This window comes from Arachis ipaensis, chromosome B5 (genome assembly GCF_059453495.1).
Source record: "Arachis ipaensis isolate K30076 ecotype BB chromosome B5, ASM5945349v1, whole genome shotgun sequence".
NCBI lineage: Eukaryota > Viridiplantae > Streptophyta > Magnoliopsida > Fabales > Fabaceae > Arachis > Arachis ipaensis.
The window spans coordinates 15,798,414-15,822,954 of NC_142440.1; the positions used below are offsets into that span (position 1 = coordinate 15,798,414).

Below are 24,541 nucleotides of genomic sequence, written 5' to 3' on the forward strand. Positions count from 1 at the left end.
ATTAATTAACAAAAAAAATACAATAAGAGACATTTTTCAAAATCAAAGGAGAGATGAGAAAAAAAAAAAAAAAAACTCTAATAGTAAGGATTAACTAACCGATTTTCTAACAATAAGACCTAATATAAGCTATAGTTATTTAGATTATTTAAACTTTATGTTCTGAATTCATGCTTAGCATCCTATCTAACAAAAGGTGAACTCGAACGGGGATTAAAGATTAGTTAGCCTCAGGCTAATGAATGCTAAAGAATTTGTACTCTTATTCAGCCAAAGACAAAGTAATCAGTTTTTCCAAAATCACGGCACAAAGCACGTTTTCCATTAATTAACGTGACTGTTTTTGCCAAGTTACCTACAATAGTTATTTTGATCATATAGATTTTCCAAACAGTTGACTTGTCTTCATATCAATGTGTATATCATATATCTACCAAGAATGACATCACCAGAGATCATTGTTTTTTTAAAAAGTCCAACCGTCGGAAGGTTCCTTCTTCAATATAACAAAGCTGAATAATCTCCCATCCACTTCATTTTTATATATATCCAACCCTCAAACAAATCCTTCAATTTTCACCAAACTCAAAAAAAAATGGCACTTGCGAAAAACCTCTCCATTTTCTTTGTGATCGCCCTAACCTGCTTGGCTGCAGCTCAAGCAGCAACACTCAACATCACAAACAGTTGCAATTACACAATTTGGGCAGCTGCGGTGCCCGGCGGAGGCCAAAGACTCGACCCCAATCAAACGTGGACTCTCAACGTGACAAGCGGCACGTCGGGGGCACGTCTTTGGGGCCGAACCAACTGCACCTTCGACAGCGCAGGTAATGGGACGTGTTTAACTGGTGACTGTAAAGGCGTCCTGGAGTGCGATTCATTCGGCACCGCACCCAACACGCTTGTGGAGTACGCGCTTAACCAATATAACAATCTGGACTTCTACGACGTCTCGGTGGTTGACGGTTTCAATATTCCTCTTTCATTCACTCCATTAACAAACAACTGCACGCGATCCGTGAACTGCACTGCGGACATCAACGATGAGTGCCCGTCTCAACTGAAGGCTCCAGGTGGTTGTAACAACCCTTGCACGGTTTTCAAGACCAGCGAGTATTGTTGCATGAACACCACGTGTGGGCCTACTGATTATTCCAAATTCTTCAAGACGAGGTGCCCTGATGTGTTTAGCTACCCTAAGGATGATGTAACCAGTACTTTCACTTGCCCTGGAGGAACCGATTATAGTCTTGTATTTTGTCCTTAGAATTCTTCTTCTTTTTCTTGTGATCTTTTATTTTATTTTATTCTATTGTTTTTATTCTACCATGATTTCTATGTCTAGGTTGCTATATATACCTGCAGCCAAATAACAGGGTTCTTGATTGTAATAAGGTTTATGAGCACATGTGTAGTATGTGCCCTCTTCTTTTTTCCTGAAATAAGCGAGAGATCTCACGCAAATTCTATAGATATCGCTGCTTGTTTATCCATACATGTATACTAAAAAGTAAAAACTCATTATTAAATTGTTTGTTTTTTAAAAATACTATTACACTAAAATTATTCATTAAAATCAATTATTAATATATTTGTGTATAAATTTATATGTGATTTAATTTATTTTTAATATATATTTATATTTTAACATGTATTTTATATATACTGTAACTAATTTTTACGACAGATTTTAGTATACACTTTTTATGTTTAATTAGACCGAGTTTTTTTTGTTAAGATTGATTACGGATCGAAATCTTGGATGCATGTATTCTTGTATTTTTAGGGTTGTCAATCTTCATGACTTTCTTAGCAAAAGAATAAAAAATGTAGGCATGTTTTTCTTATATATTTTTAACTTGATTATTAATTATTAATAATTTGATTATTTAACTGATAATTTTATTTCAAAAATATTAGTTATGTACCAAAATATATATATATATATAATTTATTTTATTTTTAATATAAATTTTATATTTTAATATTATTTTATATTAATAACTTATTTTAATATACATCTAATATAATTATTTTATTTATATTGATAATTTTTTTTGGTGACTATTTATATTGATATTTAATACTATCATTAGAACTTTCTTTTAGGTCATTGTTTATTTAAGCATTAAATTTAGGATTTGGGAAAATAAAAAAGAAACCTTCTGGCCTGTAGGTTGATGTTTGAACTTCAGACATATAGCCTCAGAGACAAATCTTTCGTTCTTATATGTTCTCATCCTCTTATCATCAACTAGAAGTACTCACAGTAAGAAAATAGCTGGACATGGTTAGATTTATTAGCTGATTTATAGAAAAAATTTATTAATAATCTATTTTCAGTTAGATTTAATAATAGAATAAATTTAACGGTATAAATATTAATTACTTATTGACAAATTTTTTTATATGCTACTAATTATCAACATATAGTTTTTTGCGATAATTATTTATCGTCAAATTTATTTTTTAGTAAATCTAATGTAGGAGTATATATTTTTATATTTGTGTTGTTAATTAAAGTAGTTTAATTTATCATATATTATTATATTATGTTATGAGTTAGTTTTATATTATCTAAGTGATGAAGGTTCTCCTTTTTTTTGCTAGTATAAATATGCATATGTACCTTTTTTGTTTACGAAATTGAGTTGATTGAGTTATATATCAAGGGTTTGTTTGGGTGAGTTTTTTTAAAAAAAATAATTTTAGTTATGTTTTTTTAAAAGATCTTATAAAAAAGTAAAAGTAATTTTATGTTTGGATATTTCATGCAAAAAGATCTTTTTATCTATCAATTATGTTTGGGTATAACAATATAAAAATATTTTTTTGTTTATTTATTATATAAAAAACAATTTTTAAAAAAAAAATCATTTAAAAAAAGATGTAAATTGCATCTTCTAAATAAGATGTTTTTTTATTTTTCTAGTGCTTTTAGTTTTACTACTAGAAATTTGTCAAACATGCTAAAAAATAAAAAAGATTTTTTTTTTATTAAAAAATATTTTTTTTATCAAGATAATGACACTCAAACAATCATTAAAGGTTTGTTTGGGTGAGCTTTTAAAAAAAGATTTTTTTTAGTTATCTTTTTTTAAAAGATCTTATGGAAAAGTAAAAATAATTTTATGTTTGGGTATCTCTTGAAAAAAGATCTTTTTATCTATTAATTATGTTTGAGTATAACAATATAAAAATACTTTTTTATTTATTTATTACATGAAAAACATATTTTTTTTAAGAAAAAAGATCTTTTAAAAAAAATGTAAATTACAGCTTTTCAAAAAAGATATTTTTTTTATTTTTCTAGTGTTTTTATTTTTACTACTAGAAATTTGTCAAATACACTAAAAAATAAAAAAAAAAAGATTTTTTTCATTGAAAAAATATCTTTTTTTTTATCAAAATAATAGCGTCCAAACAAATACTAAATAAACTGTGTTTATTTTTATCTAGGCTCTTTGAGAGTAAGAAATACATTTTTGGCTTAGCCAACCAAGATAGCTTCTTGGTTTTTTTTACCATAATGAGGTTGTTAACTTTGCAAAGATTGATGACCCAAACAACATCTTGGGATCATTTTGGTATTTGCATTTGGTGCCTTTTGGTGATTATCATTAGTAGGGCCTTCCTATATCATTATTATCATTGGTGCATTCCCATTATCATTGTGCATCATCATCATAAAACATCAACATTATTATATAGTAGTAAAAAAACGTATAACTATTCAAGAGATTGAAATGGAGAAATTACGCCGTCAAATTAAGAAATTGCAAGAGCAACTTACAAAATATGAAGATGTTCAAAATGATAAATAAATGTATTGATGCATTAACTGTTGATTTTGTGTTGCTAGAATTTGTACTTGTTATTTAGATTATCGACTTTGTTCTTATACTGTTGTCATGTAGGACATTATGTTAATTATTTAACTTTGTCCTCATGATAAAACTACATTAAAACTAAATAAAACTTTTTTAGATTTAAATAAGACACTTTAAATTTGTAGGACTAAAACAAAATTATGCCCAAATACAAAAAAAATTTCGATGATACTGACAGAAAAAAAAGGCATGCTATGAAGACTATACGTGTCCTATTTAAAGAATGACGCGTGGTTTTTTTTTATCGTCCGTTACGTTTTCAGTAGGGATGGCAAAGCGGGTCGACCGCCCGTCCCGCATAGGCCCGCCCCGCCAACTAAAATAGGTTTAAAATGTTAGCCCGCGTCGCTTTATGGCAGATTGACGGGTCAGCGGGCTAGTCCGCTTGACTTTTTTTTTAAATAAAATTTATTAAAATTAACTAAAAAATAATAAAAAATAAATACAAATAAAAAATAGTCAAATTATAATATAATTTTTTTGACTTTTTTTTAATTTTTAACTTCAATAAAATTGTTCAAAATAATATTTGTCAATAGAACTATCTTTATTTTAAAAAATAAGTCACATAATTCGAACAAATATACGAAATTGTAAAATAAAATAAATAAAGTTAATAACTAAAAGAAGAATAAAAATAAAAACAAAAAAAAGTGTTTGAAAATTCTATAATTATTAATTTTATAATCAGGGACGGATCCAGAAATGTTATTATGGGGGGCCAATAACACATATAATATTAAAATTATGTAAAAAATTATATAATATAATATGTATTATAAAAATATACCGATAGAGAATATATTTTAAAGTAAAAAAAATGTATCTATTTTTTATTAACGAAGTAGTCAATTCTTCGTATCATAAAATTCATTGATAATAGAATTTATGTTAAATTTTTCAATAATTTTCTTTTCAATATAATTAAAAACAATTAGCAAGAAATTCATCTTTTATTTTATTTCTGAGTTATTTTTCACAATATTCATAGTTGAAAAAGATCTTTTAGTTGTAGCAATTGAAACAGAGAAAATTAATACCAAATGAATAAAAAAAGACGGTCACAAGAAGAAAAAAAAATTCACTTTATGAGATTTGAAAATTTTTATTTAATTAAAAAATATTAGTAATAATATCTTTTTCATATTTTTTTAATATTATTACTTATTTTTTAGATGTTAGAAATCATTAATATTTAAATTGGACTGGACTATTATTTGTACTACACTAAATACTAAATAATTTTTTTAATTAAATTATACATAATAACATATTACTATTAATTATTTTAAAAAAAGCTGGGGTCGAGGCCTCCACTCGCCCCCCTTATGTCCGTCCCTGTTTATAATAGTAATAACTCTTTTATTTAATAAAAAAATAAAATAAAATCTTCGACCCGGCCCGTTCCACCAAAACCCGCCAATTTGGCAGTGTGAATTTAGCATATTTTTTTTAAAAATTTGGTGGGCTTCAAATCCTAGCCCAACCCACCCTTTTTAACGAGTTTAGCGGGTTGACCCGACAGGTTCAAACCGTTTTATCACCCATAATTTTCAATTTTCAGAATTGATTTTTTATTTTTCGTTTTTCCACATGAGGTTAATTAATTTAATTATTTATACTGAATTAAACATTTAAACCTTTGGACTTTTTTTTTGTGTATTATTAATTTATTATATGTTTGTGTAAGTTTTTGGTTTAGATTTTATATTTTCTTTTATATAGCCTTCTATCTAACTAAATTGGAATCACAAATTTTATTTATTTTTAATATTTTAACTTATCACAACAATATTTGTTTAGCTTTATTCCAAGAAAATAAAACGTATTACACCAACAATAGATCTATATGTTGTATTAATATTAATATAATTGTAATGGTAAAATAAATAATATAAAACACATTTATTGTTATCGTAATATATTTGGTTTCTTTAAATTATTTAATCATTAATATTAAAAATTAGTGTAAAGTCACGGAATAAAATTTACATTATATGTTTAAGTACACTACTTTGATATAAATACATTGCATCAAATTATAATTTTTAAAACAATAGTTTAATATAAAATATTTATTTTACTCATACTGAAATATCGAAACAAAAATTTGTTAAAAATTATTAGAGAAAATTATTGCTTATCTTAAAAGAAAAATTGTTTATGAAAAGAAGAAAACAAAATATTATTTTTTATAATTATCATTTATGACTAATAGAAGAAAACAATATATGTTTTTTTATGATTGTATTGATAGTTTAAAAACATGAATATTGGAACGAATAAGAATGGATTAATAATCGTAGTTATAGTTGGGATAATCTCCAAAATTTTGTTAGCTTGTAAAAATTAAAAGGTATAAAAATAATATAATATATTTACCAAGTGAATAAAAATTTTAAATAAAAATTATAATTTGATATCCAATTAACCACGAAGAAAACTTAGTAGTATTTTGTGCATGGATGAAAAAAATGAGAAAAAACTATTAAAAAGGGAAAGTTTTTCAATAATGCTGGTGTAATACATTTTATTTTCTTGGAATAAAAAGCTAAATAAATGTTGTTATGATAAATTAAAATATTAAAAATAAATAAAATTTGTGAATACAATTACTAAAAATTTTAATTAAATAAAAATCTACAAAAAATAGTCCAAACTCCAAAGTCTAAACCAAAATCTTATACAAAAGTATAATAAATTAATAATACATTAAAAAAAAGACCCAATTCTTCTGACGTTCAATGCAAATAGTCAAGTTAATTAGCTTTACAATTATCCTCGTTTTTTTTTTTGTGACTACAATTATCTTCGTTTAATTTTACATAGGTGATAGGTCCTCACAAAAAAAAAAAAAAAAAACCCTCATATATGAGAAGGAGAACAGAAACAGAAAATTAATTAAAAAATTGTGACAGAAACAATAAAAGAAGAACGCGTCATTTTTTAAACAAATTTTCTAATACAAAAAATCAAATTAATACTTTACCATCATTATTATTATTAGATAACCGAAATATATCACCTGGCAGCTTTATTTTTTTCGCTCAAATTTTCCCTTTAAAATATGTGCGATGTTGCTTATATTCTTACACTATCTATATACTCTCTTCTTTGTTTTACGGCCTTCTCTTTTTCTTGATGTAATTATAATTCACATGTACTAGATGTTTCTAAAAAAAATAAAAATAAATAAAATAAAATAGTTTAAATAAATTTATAAAATTATAAAAAATATGTATTAAATTTATCAAAAAATATATAAAAAAAGATTTTGTAATAGTATTCAATTAATTATTAATAAAATATTAAACTATTTCACATAATAATAAATTAAATAAGTCAATAATTAAACAAGTCAATAAAATTTTTATAAAAAATAATAACTAGATAGTTTATCATTTGATTTTTTTTTTCTTGATCTACGAAAACTTTTGACTCCACAACAAAGTAAAGAAAATTTGAAATTTTTCTTTGCCGTAATACACAAAATCAGAACCAAACCGGGAGACATAATTTAAAAAGTTTTATGAGTAATATTATTTTAGAAAAAAATGTTAGTATACTACTTATTTTGAGGTGTTGCTTGAAATTAAGGTGGATTTGTGTTTAGACATTAGGTTCAAATGTCTTTAGGTGTGGGTTTGGGATTCTTGTCTCAAGTTAACAAGAATTTTAACAAATTTAAGTGAGATTGAATTTTTAAAAAGTATCTATATGATGAGATATTTATATATGGAAAAGTATAGGGTATCAATATATTATCTGCTAATTTATTGTCAATAATAATTAATTATTATTTTTTAAATACATGTATAAAGAAATACATCTAGAAAATACATCTATAAAGACACTTCAATTAAACACAGTCATACAAAAAGATATTTTTATTAGACATATCTATAAAGACATTTCTATTAAACACAATCATAAACAAGAGTTGACAGAAGTTGACAGAAATACTATTGATAATATAACAGGATTGTTTATATATTTATAGAGTAAAAATGTTAGACTTACCTGTAGAGTGAAGAGTTAACCCCACGTTTAGAGTAATTATCGCAGAGGGACGATAACCAAAGTAATGAGGGAAGTGTTCAACTTGCTCCCCAAGTTGGATCGAATTCGAGTTCTAGGGGACCCAAGGAAAAATAGAGAAATGAGCATTATCGAACATTATCGAACAGAGAACGCCGCCTCTACTTTTTAAAATTTAACCAACTTAGATCGAATATATTGTGCTTACATTTTCATATCACAACAACAAATTAATAATAGTTTTTACAAATAACAATTGTTTTTCGTTGTTTTTTTGTGCAGTGGTTTTAAAATATTCAAATCTCATTTTGTAATTTAGTCATACAAAAGCACATGTACTATACAATTATTGAACGTTGAAACTATTAAGGTAGATGATTTTACAATATGATAAATAATTATTTAATATATGTTATTCAAATCTCAGTCTTTATCTCAAAAGTTATACTATCTTAATATATAATTATTGAAAATCAACGGAAAAAAAAATCCATGAATTAACACTGAATAGCTTAATAGCTTTTCATGCAAAAGTCTTTGTCAGGGATCGGATATGGCCTATATGGAAAGCTAGAGATTTTTCTATATCAGTGTTGATTTTTCTATATAGGAACTAGTTTACAATATATAAAATATATCTATAAATTTCATTCAAGGTGTATACTTATTTATTTATATAATTCTCCTATTTTATTTTATATAAAAACGTCTAATCCAAAAATCTAAAATGGTAAATAGATTCAAGTTGTAGATTCAGAAATTTATACATTTATCAAGTTAAACTATTTATGACACTACATTTTTAGGTACGATTCTGCTCTAAACGTTGCATAACATGAAATATTTCTGCACCAAATTGCTGTTCATAGTAGCTCCCATTTAAGTTTAAATGTATTTTCCTTAAATTTGCCCTAAATTTACTTCTGCTAAGTTAACCTTTATTAGGTTTATTAACAACTTTCTCTAAATCCATTACAAGTATATCCATCCAATTATATATAAAAGTCTAAAGAGTTAGACTTTTGTCTGTTTATCCTAATAGCCGCCCCTTCATTTCATTATTGAATCTTAGCTAACGCCTTCATGCATTATTAAATTAGCATGATAGAATCCACTCAATAATATAGTCTATAAAACCCCTTCAAATATAGCACTCTTCTACTCACTCACTCACACACACACACTTACAATCAATTAACCCCTCACAACAAAGGCAAAATGGGTTACTCACTCAGCCTCTCACTCTGCTCCATCGTCATCTTTGCCTCTTTTCTCACCTTAGCAAATGCAGCAAACTTTGAGATCGTCAACAATTGTCCCTACACTGTCTGGGCCGCTGCTAGTCCAGGCGGAGGTGTGCGCTTGGACCGAGGCCAGACATGGAACCTTTGGGTGGCACCTGGCACTACCATGGGCCGCATTTGGGGTCGCACCGGATGCAACTTTGATGGCAATGGTCAAGGCCATTGCCAGACTGGAGATTGCACCGGTGGACTCCAATGCCAAGGCTGGGGTGTCCCACCCAACACCTTAGCAGAATTCGCATTGAACCAATATGCTAACCAAGATTTCTATGACATCTCAGTTATAGATGGATTCAACATCCCCATGGACTTCTACCCTCTAAATGGTGGGTGTCACAAGATCAGCTGCACAGCCGACATTGTCGGACAGTGTCCTAACGAGTTGCGAGTACAAGGAGGGTGTAACAACGCTTGCCCGGTGTTCCACAGCAATGAGTATTGCTGCACCGATCCGCAAGCTAGCTGTGGACCCACATATTACTCGAGATTCTTCAAAGATAGGTGCCCTGATGCTTATAGCTACCCTAAAGATGACCCAACCAGCCTTTTCACTTGCCCTGCAGGTTCTAACTACAGGGTTGTGTTCTGTCCTTTGGGGTCATCTAAATTTCCTCTTTTGATGCCTGGAACTAGGAGCATTCAGTAGAGAATGTGAGAACAGATGCTGCCGTGGCCTATTATTGGCTTAGAATAAAAGATGAAGTTTCTTTGTTGAAAACTTCATTCTGTGATGATAATAAGCTCTGAATATGTTGGTTGTGTTTGTTTTTCTTGGTGGGTAATAGAGTACCTATGTTGAGCTAATGAGCTATGCATCCCTTTTTGTGTCGAAAATTATGACCTACGGATAGCTTCCATTTTTCTTTATTTGTTTTGCAACTTTTTGCCTAACAAATATATCTCTGGCAGATTCAGTGAGGTGGACTCCGTACTTGAAAATTGAAAAATGCCTAACTATATGAATATGATGAACACAAGTTGATGCATAAATTAATTATCAGTAATCACTAATCTTTTTACATTGACACTTGACATGAAAGCTTCTTTGGATAAGTATTCTGATGGACGAAAAGTACCTTAGGAACTAGTATGAGTCTCGAAGTGTAAGTTCAAGGACAAAATTGGATAACTATTAATTTCAAAGACCACTTTGAGACTCGAGTACAACTTCAAAAACCACTTTGAAGCTTAATTCTATCAAGCAATCACAAAGAGTACATTGTCAAACAGTACCTGCTGCATAGGGACAAACTAGACCTATTTATGGGAGAGTTCCAAATTGAATGATCAACATTACACCAGAAAAAATACGTTATCTAATTTTTATAATTTACAATTTTAAATAAGAATAAGATTCATAATTAGAAAATAAATATTTTCTTAATAATGGAGGAAATCCATGAAACATGTATTTTGAAAAAAAAAACTATGTTTGAGAAATGTGAATTATTATCTTTAATATTCGAATAAATGAATTTTCGATAGTTAATATTTGAATATTTCAACTAAAAAGTAATTTTAAGATAAAAATTGTAAAAAGGTGATTGCATTTTGTTAAGAGATAATTAATACACAATTTTATGCTATTTTTTGATAGGGTCACACTCGGACCTCAACCCTTTCTTTTTCTTTTTATCTATACCAGTTTAGAAATAAAAATTTTATAAGAAACAAAATTTGTAAACTTTTTTTGCCATATCATCCAACATTTCTTGGCCGCTAAGGAAGACTTGCGTGTTGCTCAATGCTCGGTCCTAGACATAATATTGCAACTTCTATGATTTTAACCTTGGAGGCCTTATCATCGCCCCAAAAGTTGATGCTATTTTTTTTTTGGTGACTAAAAAAGTTGATGCTATAATCACCTGGATGTTATCCGCAGATTGCAGACAATAGTACAATACAATACATCATGTCTAAGTTCATTTTTCAGAAGGTATTCACAAACCTCGACCAGAAATATTAATACAAACATTGGTCTTGTTGTCTACAACAATAGAGTCAGACATTACCAATCATAATTAGCTACTTAAGCTCATGTTTTGCGAGTGTTTACCTTCTTTGAAAATTAATGTTGTACTGAGAATAATGCCTCTGCGCATCGGCTCCTGTGTGCTGCTGGCTTGATTTTTCTTCGGGGAAGATTGAAGAGTTCATCGTTGACTGTGGTGATGAGTGTTGTGTCGGGGGTAAGAACGAAGGGCTCATTGATGGCGGTTGTGCCGGCATGGGTTTATCTGCTATGTGACTTAGGGAGAGGAAGGGCTGGCTCATTGATGGCGGTTGTGCCGGCATGGGTTTATCTGCTATGTGACTTAGAGAGAGGAAGGAAGGGCTCATTGATGGCGGTTGTGTCGGCACAGATTTCTCTGCCATGTGACTTCGGGAGAGGAAGGAAGGGCTCAATGATGGTGGTTGTGTCGGCACAGATTTCTCTGCCATGTGACTTCCGGAGAGGAAGGAAGGGCTCATTGATGGTGGTTGTGGCGGCACGGATTTCTCTGCCATGTGACTTCCGGAGAGGAAGGAAGGGCTCATTGATGGTGGTTGTGGCGGCACGGATTTCTCGGCCATGTGACTTCCGGAGAGGAAGGAAGGGCTCATTGATGGTGGTTGTGGCGGAACGGATTTCTCTGCCATGTGACTTCGGGAGAGGAACGAAGGGCTCATTGATGGTGGTTGTGGCGGCACGGATTTCTCTGCCATGTGACTTTGGGAGAGGAACGAATGGCTCAATGATGGTGGTTGTGGCGGCATGGATTTCTCTGCCATGTGACTTTGGGACAGGAAGGAATGGCTCAATGATGGTTGTGGCAGCACGGATTTCTCTGCTATGTGACTTCGGGATAGGAACGAAGGGCTCATTGATGGTGGTTGTGGCGGCATGGATTTCTCTGCCATGTGACTTCGGGAGATGCTGGAAGATCCGATTTCCGGTAATGCCGAGCCACCATTTCTCTGGTCATGTCGGTTCGCATGTTCCGGGAAACATCCTTGCTCTGCCATATTTTCCTCAACTTGGATATCTCCCGTGAGTGTCTTAAATGCAAATTCTAAGCATGGGTCTGACCAAGTATCCATGAAGGAAACACAAAACTCTCTTTCAGAGTTATCACGGTTCGTAGCTTCTGTTCCAGGCTGTGCTTGTTCTGCAATAGAATTATCCTCAAGAATCTGTTCATCTTCTGTGAATGGGTCGTCAAAAAAGAGTGTGTTTATATCAATTTGCGTCATATTCCCAGCTTCAACATGTAGAGATTGTCCCCCATCAGAGTTCCTTGTTATTTTGCCTTCATCACCGCAAGACACACTACTTGCAAATGCAGGATCACTTTGATAGGATGTAGGGTTGGATCTCAACTCAGGTTGCCCTTGCCCTAAGCATTGTTCCGATGGCCGGCAAACTGGTGCATTAAGCACTTCCTTGATCTGGCAATGATTGTTGTTATCGGCAGCAGCATTACTGCTCTTCTGCACTGCATTCTCCGACAATTCCTCATTTGGTGGGTCATTGACATCAAGTGTCACAACAGGCACATTGGCAGTATCAACAGTCACCGAACCAGTGAGAGTCTTAACTGCAAATTCTACACATGGATCCGACCAGTTGTCCCCAAACTGTACAGGGAACTGTGGCTCTGATCTCTCATTAATACTTTCAGCTTCAGGCCCCCGTTGTTGTTCATTGGGAACAGGTTGTGATTTTTGCAACTCATCACCATTCGATGATTCACCACATTTGCTAGTTTTCAACATGTCAGATGCATGAACAATAAGGTTGGATGATTCTTCCCCAGCATGAAGCTTCCCGGATGCTCCATTAGTTAAAATCTCATTTGCATCTGGTTTAATCTTACCTGATTTTCTAGTGGAATATTCAGGTGCTGTTTCAGTAGGAAGTACCTCAGGATCATGGCCAGAAAGTCGCTTAGACAATCGCGTAGGCACTTTAGGCTCTTTCTTCTTCTTGGATTTACTTGAATTTACCTTGGGTTTTTTGTCACTGTTGCTTCCTGTAACATTCTTAAACACATCATTTTCAGGCAACTTATCTGTTTCAGAAATCACTATAGGTCTGTTGGCAACTGAATCCTCTGCAGGTAATGTGCCAGTGAGGGTCTTAATTGCAAACTCCAAACTTGGGTCAGACCAAGAATAATGGAATGCAAGAGATTGCTGAAGTTCTGATTTCTCATCATTCATTTCCTCATTTTTACGTTTATCCAGTTTATCTTTGGTTACAGGCAAGGTTTGGGGGTGTTTCCTCCCTCTGGTGGATGACAATCCATTCATTGATCCATGTTCTACAAGCTTCAACCCTGCCTCACCATCACATGAAAGCAAGTTTGTATTGATCCCACTTTTAGACTTTTTGCTTTTATTATATTCCGGAGCTGTTTCATAGGAGAGGGAGTTGCTCATCAGCTCAGGCTCAGATCCAGCAAGTCTTTTTGATGCTCGCCGAGGAACCGAAGGCTCTTTCTTGTTGCTGGATTTGTTCAAGTCAGGACAAATTTCTCCACTTTTAGCAATCTCACTTGCAAGCAATTTGGATTCTTTCAAAAAGTGATCGTCAGCGGCCAAACCCTGACTACCTCTTCTCAAGTTTCTTCTTGGAACTTCAAGGCACTGTTCACTGGTCAGGCTGTTAGTCAATTGGTCAGGTTCTGCTGCAGCAAGTCTCGGCGAAGACCGGTGAGCCACACTGAACCCCCTGTTTTTTGATACAGTAGGGTTACTGTGATTCTTCTTACTAGCATTTTCAACCACATTGACAACATCATTCTTATTTTGCACATCATCTGCACAATTTAAGTGGAACTCTAGAATCAGCAGGGAACTTTTTTACTCTTTTGAAGATTTTTCCCATTTTTCTGAAGATTCAATTTGAACAAAATACCAATATACCTGGATCAGACATTTTCTTTGTTTTGCGAGGGTATGCAACTCCATTCTTTAACGATTGAATTTGGCCAATAGATTCCCCTGTAGGTACAAAAGGAGCCATCATTCCAGAAGACACCTCCACATGTTGCCTTTTTTCTGAGCTGTTAGCATCTGGCAATTCTAAGCTGCTTTCATCGGATATTTCTTTGCCTGCAGTAACAAGTTTGCAGTTGGAAATTTTAGATGTAAATGGAATATACTTTTATCATTATGATTTGAATCAACTTGTGGCAAAAGTCATAAGCTGATTCTAAATATAATCATCAAAGATTTCTTACCAGCAAAAAGTTGTCGGTTAATTCCAGACTGCTTTATTTTCTGCTTTTTGACTGTAGAGGCCGGCTAATTTGAACAAAAAGAAAATTCACAGAATTACTTTCACCTTCATTTCTCACATTGAAAAATGGAACTTCAGATTTGTTAAGAGGAAACAAAATACAACATGCTAATAGGACCCTTTATAAGAGGATACTATGCAAGTAGGCAAATTCTAATGATGGAAACTTATCACTTGCTAAAACTAAGTGGGAGTCACAGTTCATGAAAGATAATCTCTCGAACTGCTTGAATTAGATAATTTAAAAACTACCAGATTCCAAGTAGACACTTTTAAGTTTTAACAGGGCAGCACAAAGATAACTGAAATAATTATGTGCATGTAATTATCTTCTGTAAGATTATCTATCTTTATCAAGGCAGAAACTGTTTTCAAAACAAATCTCAAGTCTTATAAGATGACAAAAATTTCTTCCTTCCTTTAATCTTTAAATGTCATGCAGTTTGGACAACTAGAAATTAGGCGTACTCAGAGACAGCTAGGATTGTAGAGTAGCACAAGTTGAGAAAGCAAGCCTTACAGATAATTTATCTTCATCTTGAATTTCCCGTTTAAATGGTTTAATCGCACACGAACTTATATCTCCAGACTCGAGATACCGCAGTGCATCCTTCTTGGAACGGAATACATATCCACTCTCTGGATCTATATATAACTGTCAGGATATAACCCAGTCAAAATCTATATAAGCACTAAGCATTTGAGAGAACTGTTAATTCAGTGTATTACACAATAATTAATATAATAACCAATGTCCAGTTCCATGAAGGGGAGAGTGAGGGGGAAGAAGAGAATGAGTAATTCTAGATTTGGTGGGAAAAAGCAATACTACAAAAATGTCCACCACCACTTCCATATTTAAAAAATAAGAGTTGCACTTTGCAGTGGAGCTGGGAAGCAAAGCATGAATCTCTATCAGGCATCAAATGAAAATTCATACCAAATCTTTTCTATTGGTTTTGCTGTTCTTCCTTTCTTTGACTTCTATTATCCAGCCAGGTGGTAAATCCTCAGCTGTGGACTTCTCCGCCCTGGGCTTCTCAACTGTGGACTTCTCAGCCCCAGGCTTCTCAGCTGTGGACTTCTCAGACCTGGGCTTCCCAGTTGTGGACTTCTCACCCCTGGGCTTCCCAGCCTTGGGCTTCCCAGCCGTGGGCTTCCCAGCCGTGGACTTCTCAGCCACGGAATTCTCAGTCCTGGATGTCTCAACCATGGGCTTCTCAAGTGCATCCTAAAATAAAACAATCAACACACCAAACATTGAAAAGCTACATATGGGAAAACTATTCATCTAAGATAATTTGCATCTTCTAAATTCTAACAATATTCAATAGGCTAAATAGAGGCTCACAAAGATAATGAAGTTCACAAATAAAAACTTGAAGAAGAAAAAGAAAACTAGAGATACAAACATTGTTTGGAGAATGGATGGTATTGGATTCCTCCTTTCTGGAATTGCAGTTGTTGCCCTTTATAGTTTCAAGATACCGTAACACTTCTAATTTGGAGTAGAATTTCTTTCCATGCGGATTAATGTAACACTGCAACAATAAACATGGATACAATACAGTGGGCAACTAAAACAAAACAACACCTTGATACTTCAACTGAAGAGTAGAAGAAAACAAAATGCACTGGATACAGAATTACGTGGTCACATCAAGTGGAGATTGTAGCTTTTGTCAATGAACCATTACAAGTAATTTGTGAGTGGTCTCAAATATGTCCCAAACTCAGTTCATACCAATTAAGGACAACTGATGAAAAGCCAGGCACATAGAACAAAATTACAGTTCAACCAAATGCTGAAGTTATGATTGTAATTAAGAATGAAGTGCATATTTTAAGCATATGTCTGGGTGATCGCCTGATGTTCCTGCCATGAACAATGCAAAAACTGAGCAGTTTAAATAATGAAATTATGAGTGTATAGAATCTGTGTTTCAAGGCTAGATATCTGAAGTGTGAGCAGGTTATGACTTGCAGAATCAATGATGCATCTGCGGGAATGTTAAGATGCCAACGACCAGCAATGAGACATTTAGGAATCATAAGAGGGTTAATACAGCGATAATAAAGAAATAACATGATAGAAGATGGTCAAAATGAAGTTGCCATTTTCTAATTGGCTGCAAAAAAAATATCCAAAACATAACTTAAAAAAAAAAAACTTTAACTACCACCTTATATCCCTGTCCCATAGCTGAACCACTTTTTCGAGTTTTGAAATCCACATTCCAGCCATCAGGTAGCCACTCAGGACGCTCAAATGTTTTCTCTACAATCTGAAATTGTCAAATATCAACAAATGGTAAGCGATAAGTACATGGCAAATGTGGGGAAAACAATCAGAAAAGAAGAATGGAGAAAGGAACATTGACTAACCAGTTTAGAATTGGACTTTGTGTTACTGCTGATCTGTCTATTAGTTGCTTCAGACTCTTCAAGTTGGGTTTCTCCCATTTTAATTAAGGCAGGTGATGTCTATGGGAAAATATAAGAAATTTTTTTTTTCTCCACTAAAATTTGGAACAGTTTTCAGGGCTCAAAATATCTTCCTCGTTTCCATTATTCATTATTTATAATCCTTCCTGCTTGGTTTATTGCCACAAGAAGGAAACATGAGGCATATAACAGAAGCTGAGACTTGACCTCCTCCAAGATAGTGGTTGGGCAAACCTCCAGTATAACATTACCTGAGGCAGAAAATTGCTCCTCAATTAGAGAAAAAATACACTAAAAAATAATGAATGAACATCAAAACAAAGATGCACATTAAATAGATAATACTACCTACTTATAGTGAACAATTATGATATAAAGACCTTGATAGGATGAGTTATGACTGCCCCCTACTATTTTGGCTGGAAAGTAATTCACAGATAGTACAAAGAGCAATTTTGAAACAGATGTCCCAGCAAATTAAAAAAAAAACCTTTTCTTTTCAAGGGAGACAAAAAAGGCCTGGATGACCATGATCTTAGCCTCTGCCCTTTGGTTTGGTTGGGAAAAAATTATAATGAAAGAGGAGATGAGGCATATAATAGATAATGAATCCAGCAACAAACACAACAATACAAATAAAATTTGGTTCAGCTCCAAACTTTATCTCCTATACCAATTCTACAAACAATCAAAGTACACATTTGTTTTTCATGTCAGCTCAGGGAATGTGCACTTTGTCCATATAACAGCTTCAAACAATCAAAGTACAGAGTCACAACTTCATAGATTTTCGTTTGACCGTTATTTTGGCTATTCAATTCAACTTAGGGAAACCGAAACACCATTTTGGGTCAATTAATTCATTGCAATTATTTTCCCTTACCAAAAACAGCAAAGAAATAAAGAAATTAGATTTGAAATCTAGGGTTTTGGATTACAACGTTTAAACAAAAAAATGAGCTGACCAGCTTCTCTTATTCTAATACCCAAGCTAGTTTCTGTTTTTCTTTGCCAGTTAACACATATAGTGAAGAAGAATTTCGCCATGGATGCATCAATTTCAGCGGAACAAGTGGGCTTAATAGTCAGAGTCCAGAGAGCAAAATCGAAATAAAGAGTGGTGAATATTTGACTCACCGTAGAAGAAAGTTACAGATCGGAGGAGGAAAGCTCCGATGACGGTGGTGTTGGGAGAATCGGCATTGAACTATTTGAGCTTCGGACTTTTCGGGACTGAGAAGGTTGCTGTAATTGATACCGTAATATCTGCATCGAAGATGCTTTGTATTTGTCTTTGTTTATAGTGTTTTTTTCTTACTTTATTTCTTTTCTTTTTCTTTTTCTTTTTCTTTTTTTCCTTTTATTAGCAGAATTCACGAATTACCTTGGCAGCCACGTGTCGTGTTGAAACCCACTTGCTGGTTAGCACCTTCACTCTGTGTTTGGGTTTGTGCCGGCGAAATTGCATTTGGTTCTGTGTACTTTAATTTCAACTAAGGCAACTAAAATGATACCCATTAATTATATTATATAATATATTTTAATATTATTTATAAATAGATTAGATAATATGCATTTAATGTATTTTATATTAAAAATATGTTATAAATATTTATTTAATAATTTGTATATGAAAAAAATCTATCAGACCAGCAATTTTATTAAAATTTAACCCACACTTAATCAGCAAAAAGAAAATAAACAATTCTATACTATTAGATACAATCTCACATCATTAAAAAATATTAATGATGGCTAATTAATCGCTACAAATTACAAAACTTGTTGATCCCTAGACCCTAGCACTCCTCTATGTATATAATATAATTATTTAATAAAAATATAATACAAATTAAATTATAGATTATTATTTTTTGGAATTTAAATTCATTTATTTAAAAAAACATATTTTTATATTAAAATTGTATAAATCTACATTTTTGTTATTTTTATTGTTTGTAAATAATTTAAAAAAGTTAAGAAAAATAAATTCAAATGAAAACATTAAAAATATAATATAAATGTATGAACTAATTTTATAATAATGATATATTTAAATATATTTAGTAAACAAATATATCAAATTTGAATTTAGAGTAGTTTTTAACAATTTATACGAGAAATTAAGAAATGAAGTAATAATAATAAAAATTGTATGTAATGTGATTTACAAATAGATCAAATATTACAGTATTAAGAATTTTATACAATATTATAATATTTTATTTATATATATATTTATTGTATTTAATTAATAACTTATATTTTAGTTAAATAATAGATAAGATTTTTTTAATTTTTTTTTAAAAGATAATTGGTTGATATTTAGAAGTGCCAATGTATCATTATTAAAAAGGCAAAATGACTAAAATTCAAAGTATAAAATTTTGGTAACAATTTTTATAGATTATAAATAGATGGTAATATATTTTTCTAAAGATTTTTTTTCTAAAGGCAAATATATATTTCATAAATAATAGAAAATAAAAAAAATCCAAAATTAAAGAGCAGACATCACAAAGTGATAAAATTAAAAATAGAATAAATAAGAAGTAGGAGTTATATGCCAAAAAGAAACAATAAAGACAAAATTATAAGAAAAAAAAGATAAATTAATTTTTGATTTTTTGATCTGTAGACATTTAAATTTTTGAAGATTTGAAAATATATTTAAATTTTCGACCTTCTTAAAATCTGGACACATCGATTATTGAGTTTAATTTGTCCTATTTTAAAACTCTTCCGCGTGTGCATCTGTATCGACCAGATTAGTATAACAGTATAAATACTACCGATAACTATGCTATCATCGGATTTTTTTGTCCACCGCCAATTACCTGCGGATATAAACCTTTAATTGCGAAATTCTAAAGCTCGTTACCATCGAATTTTTTTCCCAATAAATCCGAAGGTAATATATTTTTTTTTATCAATAATTAAATTAATAGTTACTGGTGGATTTAATCGACGATAAATATGATGGTAGACTTAAATTTTTGTTTTTTTTCAAAAATTTATTTAAAAATTTAATATATAATTTTAAATATTTAAATCTAATATTTTTTAGTTGAAAGTTTACAAATAAGTTTAAATATCAAAGTTTATTATTAAAATAAAAAAATCAGATTTGAAATATATTAAATCCTCAATTACAAAAAATATGAAAGCACTCACAACACAATATGGCAGCAACTATAAGAAGCAAATATAGCAAGTAAAGCAATAATAATAACACATTGAGATTTTAAGGTGGAAAACCCCCTCAATGTGAGAGGTAAAAACCACGGGTCGTCCAGACCAATGAAATAACTCCACTATAATCAAATGAGGTACAAAAGAGTCTCAAACAAAGCACAAAAACATGCATATAACCAGCCAAAACATCAAAGCACCAAAGCTTATAATGAGAAGCAATAAGATGAAAAATATCCAAAAAAAGCGCTGATGTTCGAAGCCTATTTCTCCCTCTGTAGACCTCTAGTTAAAATCTCTACCGTTCAGAATGAATAACAACATATGAAGAATCTGCAGTCTATATTTCATGTCGATCCAACAGTGAAAGAATGAGAAACTGCTGTTCAAAGAATGCTGCTCTGTGTAAAAATGGGAAACCTATTTTTTCTCTTGTGAAGCCAATTTATCCTATTGAAAAACTCCAATAAACATCTCCACCGACCAGAATGAAGAACAAGATGATTAAAACACGCAACTTAAATTTCAAGCCGATCCAACGGTGAATGAATGAGAAACTGCTATTTAAAATTTACTGCTTTGCATAAAAATAGAAATTCTATTTTTCCTCTTCTCTCTCACTTGGTGGCTATTCTCTCTCTCTCAAAAGACTCAAAAAATATGATTAGGATTGTGACACAATGGGTGCAAAGAGACACCCTCAAAATATTGGGTTTGGGCCTCACAAAGGAGAGAAAAACCCAACAAATCTCCCCCTTCTCGACTAGGTGGAGGCTCTCGCCATTCTGGCAATCAAACAACATGTTTCAAGCTTATCTCTTGACAATGCTTTTGTCATCATATCAGCACCATTGTCATCAGTGTGAACTTTCTCAAGTTCCAATAACTTGGAATCTAACACATCCCCTATCCAGTGATACCTAACATCAATATGTTTAGATCTTGCATGAAAAGTTGAATTCTTGGCAAGATGAATAGCACTTTGGCTATCACATAACAACACATAACGGTCTTGTTTGAAACCAAGTGCTGTAAGAAACTTCTTCATCCACAACAACTCTTTATATGCTTTAGTTGCTATAATAAACTCTGCCTCTATGGTAGAAAGTGCAACACACTTCTGTAGCCTTGACTGTCATGAAATAGCTCACCCTGCAAACTTGACCAAATAACCTGGAGTAGACTTTCGAGAATCAATATCTCCTGCCATGTCTGCATCAGTAAAGCCAACTAGCAAAGGTTTCTCACCACCAAAACTCAAACTCAAGTTAGTTGTACCTTTGAAATATCTCATAATCCATTTAACAGCATTCCAATGTTCTTTACCTGGATTAGAGAGAAAACGACTTACAATACCAACCGCATGAGTAATGTCTGGTCTAGTATACACCATAGCATACATTAAACTTCTAACAGCTGAGGCATAAGGAATTTCATCCATTGCTTGTTTCTCCTTATCAGTGGTTAGACACTGCTTGGTGCTCAACTTAAAATGAGGAGCAAAAGAACTAGCAACACATTTGGCATCATTCATGTCAAACCTTTGAAGCACCTTCTTTATGTACTTCTCCTATGACAAATAAAGCTTCTTGGAATCTCTATAATGAGTAATATTCATGCCCAAAATCTATTTGGCAAGACCCAAGTCCTTCATAGCAAAGAACTTGCTCAACTGTTTCTTCAACTCATTAATCCTCAAAGCATTCTTACCCACAATCAAAATATCATCCACATAAAGCAAAAGAATGATAAAATCACCATCAGAAAATTTTTGCACAAATACAAAATGATCTGAAGTTGTCTTACGGTAACCATGCTCTCCCATAACAGATTCGAATTTTTTGTACCACTATCTTGGAGCTTGCTTCAACCCATAAAGACTATTCTTAAACTTGTACACAAAACCTTCCTTTCCTTTAACAACAAAGCCCTCCAGTTGCTCCATGTAGATCTCCTTATCTAAATCATCATGAAAAAAGTTGTCTTCACATCCATTTGCTCAATCTCCAGATCAAGAGAAGCTGTTAATCCAAGCACATTACGAATGGATGACATCCTCACAACAGGAGAAAAAATCTCCTCATAATCAACACCTTTTCTCTGACTAAAGCCTCTAACAGCCAATCTAGCCTTATATCGAGACTTAGAATTATGTTCTTCATTCTTGATTTTGAATACCTATTTGTTCTTCAAAACTCGCATACCCTTCGATAGCTTCACCAACTCATAGGTATCATTCTTAAGCAAGGACTTCATTTCTTCTTGCATAGCTTCAAGCCATTGAGCTTTACTTTCATCTTCAACAACCTCTCTAAAGCATTCAGGTTCTCCCCCATTAGTCAACAAAACAAACTCTTGTGGAGAATACCTTGACGAAGGCTTCCTCTCTCTTGTAGACCTTCTGAGTGCATTTACAGGAATTTTCAAAGTTGGTTGTTCATCTTGATCATCATCACCAACTTCATCAAGTATCGGATCAACTATTCCATCTTTACCTGCACCTATATCATACTCATTATTTTGAGCTTCAACTCTACCATCTTCTACTATAGGCATAGAGGGAGTAATATCCAAGTCAGAAAAATCATCACTAGACTGAATCATTGGCTTCTCCGCATTATCAACATCCTTCAATGTTTGGTCTTCAACAAAGACAACATCTCTACTCCAAATCACCTTCTTGCTAACTGGATCATAAAACCTGTAACCAAACTCATCCATGCCATAGCCAATAAAAATACACTGCCTAGTCTTTACATCAAGTTTAGATCTCTCATCTTTGAGAATATGAACAAAAGCTTTACATCTAAAGACTTTTAAATGACATAAGAAACATCTTTACCTGACCATACCTTCTCTAGCACTTCAAATTGTAAGGAAACACATGGTGTCTGGTTGAAGACATGAAGAACAGTGCTCAAAGCTTCACCCCAAAAGGATTTTGCCAATCCAGATTGTGATAATAAGTACCTAACTCTTTCAACTAATGTTCTGTTCATCCCTTCAGCCAAGCCATTCAATTGAGGAGTCTTTGGAGGAGTCTTCTGATGTCTTATACCATGCTCTTTACAATAAGCATCAAATGACCTGAGTACTCACCACCATTGTCAGTACGAATGCATTTTAACTTCTTCCCATTTTCTCTTTCAACAGAAGATTGAAATTGCTTGAACACATTCAAAACTTGATCTTTGGTCTTCAAAGTATAAACCCATAGTTTCCTAGAATGATCATCAATAAAGGTTACAAAAAAGATAGACCTTCCAAGTGTTCTTGTCTTCATCGGCCCACATACATCAGAATGCACTAAGTCAAGTATCTTCGGCTTTCTTGAAGGTGGATGACTCTTAAAAGAAACCCTGTTTTGTTTTCCAACAAAGCAATTGTTGCACTTTTGCAAAGTAACCTTACAACCAGATAAAAGATTCCTCTTGGATAACATATTCATACCCTTCTCACTCATATGACATAATCTCTTATGCCATAAATCAGTATCATCAATAAACTCAGCAGCATTAACAACATCTTTCACAATTTTTGCTTGAGTTAAATAAAGAGTAGAATGTCGTGTACCTCTAGCAACAACCATGGAACCCTTGGTGAGCTTCTAACTATCACAAGAGAATGAGCTATCCAAGTCTTCATCACACAACTTACCAACAGAAAGTAAGTTCAACCGAATATCTGGAACATGCTTCACACGCTTCAAAGTCAACTTGGTACCGTTGGAGGTTTTTAAGCAAATTTGTCCAACACCGGCACATTTTGCAACACCTTGATGAGCCATTTTCACATCACCAAAATCATCAGGAGTATAAGATGTAAACAAATCCCTCCTAGATATAACATGAATAGAAGCACCACTATCAATCACCCAACTAGTGCTATTATCAACAAGGTTAATAGATTCAAACTCCTCAACAAGAAAAAAACCATCATGAGTTACATTAACCTTGTTTTCATTTCTACCATCATCTTTATTTGTACTCTTGTCTTTACTTGCCTTGGCTTTCTCCTTCTTTAGCCGCCAACAAAATTTCTTCACATGTCCCTTTTGACCCAATGATGACACTCAATATTCTTATATTTTCCTTGAGACTTGCTTCTGCTTTGATCTCTACTTTTGGGACCTCGACTTTTGTTTCTCCCCCTAAACTCAGAAACAAGAACATCTGAATGCGTAGTTGATGTACCTTGTGACTTTCTTCTCATCTCTTCATTCAAAACACTACTCTTGACAAGATCTATAGAGATTACACCATCAAGAGCAAAATTAGACAATGACATTCTGAGAATTTCCCACGAGTCTGGTAAGGAGCCAAGAAGTAACAATCCTTGAATCTCTTCATCAAATGTGATACCCATGGAAGATAAATGATTCATAA

The 24,541-nt window shown here is 32.5% G+C and overlaps 3 protein-coding genes across 3 annotated transcripts; 2 read left to right on the forward strand and 1 right to left on the reverse strand.

Moving 5' to 3' along the window:
• Positions 1–538: 538 nt before the first annotated feature.
• LOC107643062 (protein P21) lies at positions 539–1,476 on the forward strand. Its single transcript, XM_016346610.3, has one exon. It carries the CDS (start codon positions 596–598, stop codon positions 1,268–1,270), a length of 675 nt encoding a protein of 224 aa, XP_016202096.1. The 5' UTR covers positions 539–595; the 3' UTR covers positions 1,271–1,476.
• Positions 1,477–9,079: 7,603 nt separating this feature from the next.
• Positions 9,080–10,069, forward strand: LOC107643061 (thaumatin-like protein 1). Its single transcript, XM_088488851.1, has one exon. The coding sequence runs from the start codon at positions 9,150–9,152 to the stop codon at positions 9,879–9,881; it is 732 nt and encodes a 243-aa protein (XP_088344977.1). The 5' UTR covers positions 9,080–9,149; the 3' UTR covers positions 9,882–10,069.
• Positions 10,070–10,854: 785 nt separating this feature from the next.
• On the reverse strand, positions 10,855–18,295 carry LOC107643060 (uncharacterized). The gene is made up of 9 exons (XM_088486667.1): positions 18,102–18,295; positions 16,905–17,215; positions 16,703–16,804; positions 15,932–16,060; positions 15,460–15,750; positions 15,040–15,174; positions 14,461–14,524; positions 14,144–14,332; positions 10,855–14,037 (listed from the first exon to the last, which is right to left on the reverse strand). Exons 2-9 carry the CDS (start codon positions 16,980–16,982, stop codon positions 11,288–11,290), a joined length of 3,738 nt encoding a protein of 1,245 aa, XP_088342793.1. The 5' UTR covers positions 16,983–17,215; positions 18,102–18,295; the 3' UTR covers positions 10,855–11,287.
• Between the last annotated feature and the right edge of the window lie 6,246 nt (positions 18,296–24,541).

What these genes read in the sequence shown, in the direction of transcription:
- LOC107643062 (XM_016346610.3), top strand. Translation starts at nt 596, where the DNA reads ATGGCACTTGCGAAAAACCTCTCCATTTTCTTTGTGATCGCCCTAACC.
- LOC107643061 (XM_088488851.1), top strand. Translation starts at nt 9,150, where the DNA reads ATGGGTTACTCACTCAGCCTCTCACTCTGCTCCATCGTCATCTTTGCC.
- LOC107643060 (XM_088486667.1), bottom strand. Translation starts at nt 16,982, where the DNA reads ATGGGAGAAACCCAACTTGAAGAGTCTGAAGCAACTAATAGACAGATC. An exon ending in AAACCAATAGAAAAGATTTG is followed by an intron (nt 15,175 to 15,459) that starts GTATGAATTTTC and finishes ATATCCTGACAG; the next exon opens with TTATATATAGATCCAGAGAG. An exon ending in AAAGAAAATGTCTGATCCAG is followed by an intron (nt 14,038 to 14,143) that starts GTATATTGGTAT and finishes TAAATTGTGCAG; the next exon opens with ATGATGTGCAAAATAAGAAT.